Source organism: Microcebus murinus, chromosome 19 (genome assembly GCF_040939455.1).
Source record: "Microcebus murinus isolate Inina chromosome 19, M.murinus_Inina_mat1.0, whole genome shotgun sequence".
Classification (NCBI taxonomy): Eukaryota; Metazoa; Chordata; class Mammalia; order Primates; family Cheirogaleidae; genus Microcebus; species Microcebus murinus.
The window spans coordinates 1,209,802-1,222,044 of NC_134122.1; the positions used below are offsets into that span (position 1 = coordinate 1,209,802).

General features: G+C 49.1%; 1 protein-coding gene across 1 annotated transcript in view; it reads right to left on the minus strand.

Moving 5' to 3' along the window:
• The window catches only part of IFT140 (intraflagellar transport 140), an 85,617-nt gene that overhangs the window by 41,194 nt on the left and 32,180 nt on the right, over nucleotides 1–12,243 (minus strand). Inside the window, exons 15-18 of the mRNA XM_012743456.3 lie at nucleotides 9,647–9,774; nucleotides 7,050–7,209; nucleotides 5,171–5,302; nucleotides 1,330–1,541 (exon numbers count right to left, since the gene is read on the minus strand). Coding sequence (XP_012598910.2) covers nucleotides 1,330–1,541; nucleotides 5,171–5,302; nucleotides 7,050–7,209; nucleotides 9,647–9,774 — 632 coding nt within the window. The remainder of the gene's footprint in view (nucleotides 1–1,329; nucleotides 1,542–5,170; nucleotides 5,303–7,049; nucleotides 7,210–9,646; nucleotides 9,775–12,243) is intronic.

Below are 12,243 nucleotides of genomic sequence, written 5' to 3' on the forward strand. Positions count from 1 at the left end.
ACTGGGGTTGGCGGGAATCATGCAAAGCCAGGGCCTCGCCACCAGGCTGCCCTTCCTTGAGTAAACACCTAGCTTTGTTGCTTTTGACCTTCTAGCAAGTGTAAGGTGATAAGTTTAGATTTTGAAGGCGACATGGCCCCAGGAATTTGTCTTCAACTGACAGTAACTGAAATATGTTTATGGACTGATGACCTGCAGTGATACAACTGGCACACAGGGTGGAGAAAACATGATTCGCCTCTCGGGTCAGCACAGGAACACTGACAGCTGGGGCTTAGCTTCCCCCACTTGACTCCTTTCCTACAAGGGATTTTATTTCTAATCATATGCTAAAACTAATTGTTTTTTTTTTAATAATGGGATATTTAAAACACTGTACAATTTTGCTCATATTTTATACATCACTATTAACTGTACATGGAAATTTTAACATCAGCCATGCAGTCAGCCATGGTCTGTAATCTGTCTACATCAAGTGACAAGTACTCAAAGAGAGGCCGTGTTGTGCCGCTCGGTCTCCCCGGCATGTTCAAACCAAGAAGTCCTCTCGTCTGCACGGCTAGCGTGGGACAGGCCCTTCCCCTGGGGGTGAAGGAGGTTTGGCCACTGTCTCAGCAGGACAGGGGGCGGGTGCCATGTGCCCCGTTGCTACTACAGTAATCAGCACTGCAAGAAGAGGGAGGGTTCGCTGCAGGTGACTTAACTGAACGCCCTTTTTTTCCCATTTTTGTTTCATTCTTCAATAATTTTTTTGCCCTTTGGAAATTAAAATCTGTCAAATGTACTTGTGAGGAATTTCTTAATTCTCTCAAGAACAGAGAGGAAGGCTGTGTTTGCAGACAGCCTTTGATTGATAACTTCTTTCAGAGCAATTTTAATTGTGTTTCACCTTACTGTTTTTATCGTGTAGTTATCAAAGCGTTTTCTGTTTAGGAGCAATTATTCCCAGAGGAATGGGTATTACAGATATTTAGCAACTAAAGAATTTTTGACCAGGAAGCATCTAGAACACTTTAAACCAAAACAAATGAATAAACACCCAAAAGGCTCCCAGGACCACAGAGGCCATGAGCCAGATCACCTGGCCCCACACCCAGCTATGTGTCACCAAGAGCCCCTGCTGTGTGGCATGGTGCACCAACCATGCCCTGGCCTCTGTAAGCCTGGTGACACTTCACTGAGCAGAAACATCATGAAATACACCATGACATAGTCACAAAAAAGTTAATGGTTTTAAAAAGTCTTATTTAGAAAGAAGGCATAAAGAAAGGAACGACTCTAAGAGGTGTGCTCATCAGCTTTTGACATCTCAGCGAACGGAGTCCTCACCTTTTGATGAGTTTGATAGATTTGAAAGCTTCGTCCATGTCACCGATGGTGACGAAGAAGCTGAAGTTGAGCATGGCGTCCCGAGTGGGCTTGTCACAGTCCTCCAGCCCGGCAAAGTCCCGCAGGGGTCTCCTGGCTACCATCTGGGGGATGTGCTGGTACCCAGAATCCGACCTGTCTTCTCCATCTCCGTCTCCATCTCCGTCTCCAGGCTGAACGACAAAGGGCCCCATTTGTGTCAAATCCCAGGCAAAGCCAGGGCCTACGCCCTGTCTCCTCCCCTAGACTCTTGCCAGTTATGGGGACCCACCTGCAGACAGACAGGGACTCAGCAACAGGCCATGGGGTCCCTGCCAGAGCCACTGAAACCCTTAGGGTCACTGGAAACTATCATCACTTGGGGTTCTGGTTTCAGATAATGAGTAGCATGAACTTAATTTTTAGCCTCTAACCCACAAATATCAAATTTTCAACAGTTAAAAATGGCTCTAACAGTTCCCATCCCCCAGGTTTGTTTTTGTCAACCACAAAGACTTTTACTAGCTACAGATCAAGTCAGACGTGCACACTTATCTGCATGGTCTCTTAAAATTAAGTACTAGGTACGTGATTTTAGGTAAAATTTTCTGAAACAATAACCCAGATTAGTTGTGTATCCTCCACTGGTGTTTGACAGAACAGTGATCAGCCGGGTCTGGTGTCCCCCTAATAGGCACACAGATGCAGACACATTCCTACAGGCCCTGACTGAGAGCACAGACTCACACACTATGCAGGGCCAGCCTCCTGGCCTGGGTATCTTTTTATACTTAGCACCTGCAAACAGGAGCTACTAAGGGGATGCTGCCCCACCACAGACCCCCTCAACAGCTCCCATCCTCTTTAATCATGGCTCCTTCCTCCCTGTGGGTTAGGGCAGGAGCCCCGCCTCATGCCTACCGCTATCTCTCTTCAGGTCCCATTTCTCTGACGTGCATGTGCTTTCCCCTGTGTGAAGTACCCATGACACCCTCCCTGGACCAGGCTTCCCATAAGTTACTGGTCTTGTATCTACTTCTACCCAGTGCCTTTTCTTTTCTTTTTTTTTTAAAGACATGGAGTCTTGCTCTATTGCTGAGGCTGGAGTGCAGTGGGACAATCAAAGCTCACTGCAGCCTCGAACTCCTGGGCTTAAGCAATTCTCCTGTCTCAGTCTCCCGAGTGGCTGAGACTACAAGTGTGTGCCACTATGCCTGGTTTCCGTGTGACTTCTTGAAGCTGCCTCCCCAGCTCAGTCTGATCAGCTCCTTTGCTCTCTGCTCCTTTACAAGCTGACCTGCAGCCCCGGTGAGCAGGCCTCAGGGAGGAGACAGCGCTTGATTGGGACCCTAAAAAGACTGGTGGGATCTGTCAGACTCAGCTGCAGGTGGGGAGGCCCCCCAGGCACAGCACAGAGCATAAACAAAGTCTCTAAGGCATACTTTAGACCAGGGTGGCTTGAGTTTAGAGTCCATGGGTCACACCAGGCAGGATGCTGAGTGCTGAAGAGTTTGGGCTAATTCTGCACTAAGTGCATTAATTCTGCATTAACTGTCAGAAAATGTCCATGCACAAAAACAACAGAGAATTCCTGCCTGCTCTGGCCCGACTTCCTGCAGCAGCATTAGCCTTGGTGTGGATCTAACGAGCGGCCAGCTGGCTGTGTGAGCCCTCCCGGTTCTCGGAACCCACCACACCCTGTTCACCTGCCTGGGCTCTCATGCTTGTCCTCGCCAGAGCCCTGTGAGGGAGGGACCGATTGCACTGTGTCACACAGACTGGAGCAACCTGCTACCGTCACACAGTGCAGGGGCTGGGGACTCTCCAACCTACCGCTTTCAAATGTGAAGGCACAGGAAGCCCGGGAGACCAGGCTGTGGAGTCTGAACATGGCAGGTCATCTGAGTGAGGCAGCCCTATGGAACGTAAGTGCTCCATGGCTGTTCTTCACCAGCACTATAAAGGCCACTCTGATCAAACTCCCTATGCGCAAACATCGGGAACCCAAGTATTTTCTATATCACAAACACCCATGGGAACAGCTGTCCGTGCCATATGTCAAGCCAGAACCACAAGTGACCAGCTCCTCTGCAGCTTCGCTAAGTGCCAGGCGCTCTGCTCAAATAAAGAGAAGGCACCGAGCGTCTCAGGCTTCCTAACAAGCCTTGTGAAAATGCATACGCTAGCTGAGCGGAAAGTAGCAGTGCACTGACAGTTGCGGCTTTAAATAAAGAAGGAAAAGGATCTTGGGACACTACAAAGTTAAAGTAACAAAACAATCAAGTGGGGGGTCTATACTTACAACTGCATCATACATGCCTCCTCTCTGGAACAACAACTAGAGTGGTAGGAACATAAAGGAAGATGAGAAATGAGAGAAAAGAAAAGACACATAAACGTGTGAAGAAACAGAAATCCACATGTGAAATTAATGGGGAAAAATTCAACAGAAAGAATTTAAAATATTTTCCACAACTTTTTGAGTTCTGAATGAGAAATTAAAGCACATAAAGAACACAAAAGAAGAATGAGATTCATTAAAATGCCAGTGTGGTGACACTAATCTATGAAAAACAAGAGCATCAGGAGCCACGCACTGACACGGAGCAGGCCCTCCACGTGGCACATGGCACGTGCACCTTTCAGGCCGCACAAAGACAAGCTCGTTCCGAGGAAGGCAGAAGTGCGCACACAGACTGCTCACCATGCCACCTCCAGTGGCCGGGCAGCTTGCTTTACCTGTGACACGGGGACACTGGAACCAACTGTGCCCAGATTCATCCTTGTTCTGAATGCTGAAATCCCTGTGCACATGGTTCCAGCAGAGCCCAGAACCAGAGACCTACACACACCTGGCCACATAACTGCCAAACATTAAGGGGTAGTACCTTCCACCCCGTGTCCTTTACATCAAATCCTTTAAAAGTAGCTTACAGCACTGGGAAAAGTGTGGGTGGAGCCAACAGAATTGCTTTTGACTGTGGCAGCTACACAGTAAAGCTGGCGTTAGCTTCTGTGGCCACGTAGAAACGACTACACATAGACATAACCATGTCTCTCCTCTTCTCTAAATGTCCCTCTGGGACATTCTCCCCTGTCCTAGTTCAAATGCCTTCCGACTCCACCTTTGGTTACAAAAGTAACATGTGCTACTTGTAGAAAGAGTCTCACTCTGTCACCCAGGCTGGAGTGCAGTGGTGCCATCATAGCTCACTGCAGCCTTCAACTTCTGGGCTCAAGTGATCCTCCAGTCTCAGCCTCCCGAGTAGCTGGGACTATAGGGGCACCACCATACCCAGCTAACTTTTTTTGTAGAGATGGGGTCTTGCTATATTGCCGAGGCTGGTCTTAAACTCCTAGCCTAAAGCCATCCTCCTGCCTCAGCCTCCCGAATGCTGGGATTACAGGCATAAGCCACCTTGCCCAGCAGGAATATGTAATTTTAAAATAGCAGTTAGAATGGAAAGCAGAAAAGCTTAAAGGTATCAAGGCTTTAGTGGGAAAAGCCAAGAGGCGAGGGCACAAGCCCTGGCCCTGAGTCACAACAAGAGCTCCTTCACCAGATGACACTGCTCATTGTGTGACTTCTGTCTATCCCGAGAGCAAAACCACTTCTCCTAACTTTTCATAGCACAAGAGGCCCCACTGTTTGGGATTTGGGCTGACACATCATAGCAGATGGCTGAGCTTCTTTACTCAGTGGAGAGCTCTGTGGGACCTCGAGGCCTAACTCATACTTCAGGGGCCTGGGGCATGTACAAGAATACAGCCAAGCAAGGGGGCAGAACAGAACACACCTGTGTGTGTTTCATGGGGTTCATACCTTTTTTGTAAAGTAATAATGGGGCACTTGCATTCCCAGAAGACACTGGTAGGCAAGAGGCCGCGGGAAGCTGTCATGAAGCAAGAGACCTCGCTCTTCAGAAACGAAGAATGACAGAATCAAAATTTCCGCCTGGGAGAGAAAGAAAACATTGTTCTGTTTTTAGTTTGGCGATATGATTTTCTATTTTGCTCCTACTTTCCATTTTCACTGCCAGAATATTTATACATCCACAGAAAGCAGAGAACGGAGGTGTGTACAGGAGAACACGCTCTTCTTCTCATGGCATGCGGCCGCCACGCCTGTCTCTACCAGGTGTTCTTAACCTTTCTTTGGCTCCACTTTGCAAACACCAGCTCACCTTCTGGAACGACACACCTTGTCCAGGTTGCAACCACTGGGCCCTTTGAGTGACTGCCTGCCTTATAGCAAAAACTAATCAGTCCATCCTGAGTTGGTGACTAAAACCCCTAAGAGCTCTTATGTTTTAAAAGTTCTCCCCTTCAGTTTGCTTACTCTGATTTAAAAACCAACAATACCAACACCAAAAAGTGTCTGTACCCTGCTTCCAAGGAATATGGGGCACACAACAGAGTTGTTCTGCTGGACCCGTCACACACAATTTGGAACCAGAGAGCCAGGACTGCACTCTCTCACCTGCGGCTGCTCTGACCAGGAACAAGTGAGAGCATGCTGCACAGCTGCGCCACCGGGCGGGTACAGAGCAGGGACCAGTGAGAGGTAAAGGGAGCATGGAGCCTGCCCCTCTACCATGGTGTGAATCCTATGATTCAGAACCATCGTCTCAAAAGGCAAGAGAGGTACTTGGTCCAACTGCCCTGACAGGGCCACCTCTCAGTGGCTACTCATGTGCTCATGACCACCTGGAGTCACCACCACACCTTCTATCGTGCAGACACTGCCAGATGCCTCCGGTATTTTGCTTCTCCCATTCCAATGACAGAGATGCCACCTCAATATATTCTACCATTTGGCATTTCAGAATCAAGGACTGGATTTGTTTCTGAAAATCTCAAGGTGTCGACACTGACTGCAGATAATCTGAGGGGGCTAAACCCTTCCATCCTGGTAAGGGAAATCCTTTGGCATGGAGTTGAGTCCTCAGTTTTAGGCCGGTTGCCCTTTGCTAACTTACCTGAGGACCTTACATGCAAAGTCCTCTCAGAATGAGTGGGTTACAGAGAGGCACTTCAGGGAACGTCAGATGTCCCGTAAGACATAGACTTGGAAAGCATCGGGCTCCCAGCCCCTGGTGGTGGGGAGACGGGGCCCAGGGTTAAGTTCTGAGAGCTAATCAGAGTGGAGGTGGGAGGCCCCACAGAGGCCCAGAGCTGGTGAGTGCAGACGGCAGGGACTGAGGCACAGGTGAATCAGATTGAATGGGAATTGGCCTCGTTTGAGGGTTGTGGAACATTGTGGAGTGAGGAGTGCGTATGCTGCCTCAAATTCAATCACAGGATGTGCCAACACCAGTGAGTTAGTTCATGTTAACTGTCTCAGTAAAGAGATCTGCCCTAGTGAGACAGTAAAATTAACAGTTGAAATAACAAGAGAACCAAACACAACACTGGGTCAGACCAGACAGAGGGTAGAGCGGCCCATGGGCGTGAACCTTGGAGGTGACACACACATGCCCTAACTTTTATGCAGAGCTCAAGATGGACTTAGCGATTATAAATTCATAGAAATGATTTCAAAGCTATGGTGACGCTCTCTCTGGTGGGGATCGTGAGGCAGAAGTCTACTCCGTGTCAGAGAACCGTCATGGCCACTTTCTCATAAACTCCATTAGGAAGCTCTTAAGCCTGGCAAACAGTCACCACACATGTCTCAACAAACCCGACGTGACAGGTGGTACCGTGGGGCTGGCGTGGGGCTGCCTGTCTGCCGACTGTGGCTGGATGCCCTGAACTTCCTGCACCCCAGCTTCACACACGAAAAGCCGAGGCTCGCTCTGATCCCAGAAATGGCTCACGGGAACGCGATTCACCAGTCTCTCATCTGTAAACAGGTGGCTCCTAGAAGAAAAGGGAGACCCATCCTTAGCACTGAAGAGAGCACCCCTGGTATCCGTCACCAACTTCCCAGCACTCATCGCAGGGGTCAGCCCTGGCCACGGCCTCCACTCCACTGTGCTCCACCAGGGCCAGCCTTTGTACCCAGCACTAAACACCCTGTCAGAATGTGCACTCCTATTTTAACAAATTTGGCTAAGAGTCTGAGTAGAGTCCAGTTTGAGGGTACACAGAATCACGATGCTTTGACTTTGCAGGTCTGTGGATGGTCCCGGACTCTTCCTGTCCTTTTCCAGGACTGGCAGGCAGACCTTGCAGCAGGACGGCGCCCCCTGCTGGGCAGCACTGAGCTCCCTCTTGTGGGTCGGGGACCAGAGCGCAGGGCTCAGCAGAGACCCTGACTGAGTAAGGCAAACCCTGGGACCTCCCATATCTAAAATTCCACGTTTTACAGGGCCAGAATTCGAGGAAGTACTGTAGGGAGACAAATGTAGGGTGGCGAGGAATGGATGAGATCTCCACAGAGGGCAGGCACCGAAGGGGAGAAGCCCGAAGGCTAAAATGAACCCAGGGCGGAGGGCAGACGCTCCTGGGCAGCAGGCTGTAGTGGCTGTGCAGGAGGACAGAGGCCTATCTTACAAACACGAACATCCCTCACGGGTGCCGCCCACACCCCACGCTGGAGGGTCCCACAGCCACGTCCTGCCCCAGCACCGTGGAGAGAGCAGGGCCGACATGGCCAGCTCGGTGCTCTGGAGGGGCGTTCACTGAGTGTCCACACAGTACTAGCAACACAGGTTGGTCCCTTTGCAGTAAGACTGGCCTGGCAAGGGACGCAGCATGGACAGGAGGAAGGTAGGTAAGACTCAAATTTGGGAAGTCACTCAAAAGGCTCCTGCGATTCACTGAAAGGGATGCTGTGAACAGTGGATGGAGATGAGAGACAAGCGTGAATTAAGAGACATTCCAGGCCAGGCACCATGGCTCACGCCTGTAATCCTAGCACTCTGGGAGGCCCAGGTGGGCAGATCACTTAAGGTCAGGAATTTGAAACCAGCCTGAACAAGAGCGAGACTCTGTCTCTACTAAAAAAATAGAAAGAAATTAATTGGCTAACTAAAAATACATAGAAAAAATTAGCCAGGCATGGTGGTGCATGCCTGTAGTCCCAGCTACTTGGGAGGCTGAGGCAGGAGGATTGCTTGAGCCCAGGAGTTTGACGTTGCTGTGAGCCAGGCTGATGCCAAGGCACTCTAGCCCAGTAACAGAGCGAGACTCTGTCTCAAAAAAAAAAAAAAAAGAGACATTCCAAAGCCAGGAGAAACGGAACTGGGGGCGCATGGGCAGCAGGGATTCAAGGAGAGGGCAGTGCCGTGGTGTGGAACCTGGGGGGCCAAGAAAAGCGGCAGGGCAAAATCAGAACTCAGAAGTAAGGCTGAGGTAGGTGTCAATGTCTAAGCAGGGGGTGAAAAGTCCAAGGCAACGTTCTCTCAAGTGGGAGACAGGGCTATGCTAGGGGAGGGGTGAAGACATAAGTGCTCAGTGGGGTGTCAGCAGTCGGGGGGTGAAGTGGAGGCCACCAAGTGAAAGAAGCTTCCAGAAAAGGATCTGACAGGAGGGTGTGTGGTAGAGAGGCAGGGAGAATTCAGGAAGGCTGGACAGAGGATGTGTGTCTAGAAGGAGGGGCCTTCAATACCAGCCAAAGTAATCAAGCGTTTTAAAAAAAAAAAAAAAAGACTGAAAAAATTAAGTCACCAAATCTAACATTTTTAATTCCTCTGCCCTTCCATGAGCCAATGATTCAAGCCTGGATGTTTCTGCCGCACTTCGCTGTGTACACACCCACCGAGCGTCAGCCCCTCCACCAAGGGCAGCAGCTCACCCCGGCATCCTCCCGTGCAAGGTTCGCCTTGTTTTTTGCACAGTCAGTCACAGAGCATAAATGAAATACTGTGAGCACTTAAGGTGCCATGAATGTGTTCTTAGTAGCACAGGGGACTACAAACACGTTAGGTTAACTCCCTGAAGAAAGACTATTATTTCTTCTAGAGCGACATTCTCTACAAAGACAAATGCCCTCCCTACCAACAGAGACGCTGTTGGGTCTGGGCTACACAAGTTACTCTCCATCCTGTGGCTCACAGGCCATTCTCGTGACACTTTGGCCACAGCCCTTCCAGAAATTTTCACTCAACCAAGCCCAGAAGTTTACAACGAGACGAGAGAAGTTTACAGGAGATGAGAGACTAGAGACTTGAACCCATCCCACTTGGCCCACGTGTGTTTGTTTCATTTTGTATTTTTATGACTAGGAATTGCTAAGGTCTTTCTTTTGAAGTTTGATGTATAAAACAGCAACAAACTGCCTAAAAGTTGAGAAGTAACCAAATATTGTTTTCAACATTTTTTCCCACAAAATCCTCCCAAACCACAATCTTACTTGGTCTCTTGTCCATTAAAGGACAGCGTCTCTCTCTGATCAATCTGTCCAGTGTTGAAGTCTAAGACAGTCACCGTGTCCATTTCAACATCGTAGAAGCAGATTCTGGAATCGGGACTGTTGTCAGCCTAGGGGAAGAGAAAACAGAAAGCTTGGCTGGGCGCGGTGGTTCACGCCTGTAATCCTAGCACTCTGGGAGGCCGAGGAGGGCGGATCGCTTGAGGTAAGGAGTTCGAACCCAGCCTGAGCAAGAGCGAGACCCCATCTCTACTAAAAATAGAAAGAAATTAATTGGCCAACTAAAAATACATAGAAAAAATTAGCTGGGCATGGTGGCGCATGCCTGTAGTCCCAGCTACTTGGGAGGCTGAGGCAGGAGGATCGCTTGAGCCCAGGAGTTTGAGGTTGCTGTGAGCCAGGCTGACGCCAAGGCACTCTAGCCTGGGCAACAGAGCGACTCTGTCTCAAAAAAACAAAAAGCTTGTGGTGCATCCTGGACCAGGGGTCACGTGGGCTGTGCTCAGGGCCAGTGTGGCACACATCTGAGAAACACAACTGGTGCCAACCAAGTGCACAGGCCATTCAGCTTCGGAGGAGAAGCTTGCTTTAAGCATTCGTAATTTGAATATCAATGACCATTTATCTACCTGAAACCATAAAACCTTTTTTTTTTTTTTGAGACAGAATCTTGCTCTGTCACAAAGGCTATATAGTGCAGTGGCATCATCACAGCTCACTGCAACCTCCAATTCCTGGGCTCAAGCAATCCTTCAGCCTCAGGCTCTTGAGTAGCTGAGACTACGGGTGTGTGCCACCATGCTTGGCTAATTTTTTCTATTATTGGTGGAGACGGGGTCTTGTTCTTGCTCAGGCTGGTCTTGAACTCCTGAGCGCAAGTGATCCTCCAGCCTCAGTCTTCCAGAGCGCAGGGATTACAGGCAGGAGCCACCTCGTCTGGCCCTGAAAACATTTTTGAATTACTACTTTAGAATTTCAGAGAATTGAAAACAAATTCTAAAAAATTGTGTCTAGTTGCTCTCAATAAAGACTTGAAATGTTACTTTAGTTGAGGTAGACTAAACTAAAGAAAGAATCTAGATTCTGATAAAACAATTCTCAGCATCTTGGGGCTGGCCCATGAGGAGGTGAGTGCTGTCCACAGTAAGGAGGGCTGCGAATGGGGAGCCTCTCAAGCTGTGGCAGCACTCGCCCTGGGGGAAGGCCAGATTCTGCACCTGCTCCTGGGAGGCTTGAAAGGTTCTACTTGCATGCTCACAGAAGCACCATTCACAAGAGCCAAAAAGTGGAAACAACTCTAGTGTCCATGGATGAAAAAAATGGATAAACAACATGTGGTATATCTGTAGAAACGAGTATTACTCAGGCCAGGTGAGGTGGCTCCTGCCTGTAATTCCAGCACTCTGGGAGGCTGAGACAGGAGGACTGCTTGAGGCCAGGAGTTTGAGACCAGCCTGGGCAAAGTAGGAAGACCTCATCTCTACAAAAAATTTAAAAATTAGCCGGGCATGGTGGCATGCACCTGTAGTCTCAGCTACTCGGAAAGCCAAAGGAGGAGGATCTCTTGAGCCCAGAAGTTGGAGGTTGCAGTGAGCTATGATGACACCACTGCGCACTAGCTCAGGTGACAGAGCAAGATCTCAACTCAAAAAAGGACAAAAATAAAAAAAGAATATTACTCAGCCATGAAAAGGAATGACACGCTGATGCATGCTACAACACAGGTGAACCTCGAAAACAATTATGCTCAGTGAAAGAAGCCAGTCACAAAAGATCACGTATGAAATGACCATAATTAGCAAATCCACAGAGATGGAAAGCAGAATGGTAGCTGCCGGGGGCTGCGGGGAGGGGGAACGGGGAGGAATGTTTAATGGGTATAGGGTTTTCTTCTGGGATGATGAAAATGTTTGGAATTAGAAGGAGGTGGTAGTTGCAAAACACTGTGAATGTACTAAATGCCACTGAACTATTCACTTTACAATGGTTAATTTTATCTCAGGTCAATTCCACCTTAATTTTTTTGAGACCCTATTGTAAGAAAAAGATATGTTTGTGCCCCCAAAGAGCACCTCGGGTCTTTACTAACTAAAGTCAAAGTTTCACACAGTGGGAGGAAGGATGTGGCTGGACACTAACCTATGCCTCACCAGCACAAACAGCCCAACAGAGGAACCTCCCCGAGGGCAAATGTGCGGGTCTTTTGTGTGTCAGTCTCCTATAACTGTACACAACACTGCCTCCCATGTTGAAATTGCAAAATAAATGCCCGTTGAATTGAAAGAAATAAAAGTAGAGCCTGGTTTGCACTCCACCCCCCCAAGTCTGATTAAGCTACCCTGGGGGTAGCTGAGGCCTCAGGCTGTCTGAGAGCTGCCCAGGAGACTGTAACGTACAAACGAGGCTGAGAAACTGCTCTGTGCTCACTTGCTGAAGCGCTCACAATTCCACCTTCTCCCCCTGTCCTCACACACAGCTTCTGCCCAGGAGCCTCAGGCTGCCTTGTTCCTGGGCTCCCTTTCTTCTCCATTTAGCACCACTGTGGGTCTCCCTTCTTTCTCCCCTTGTCCTGGGCAACC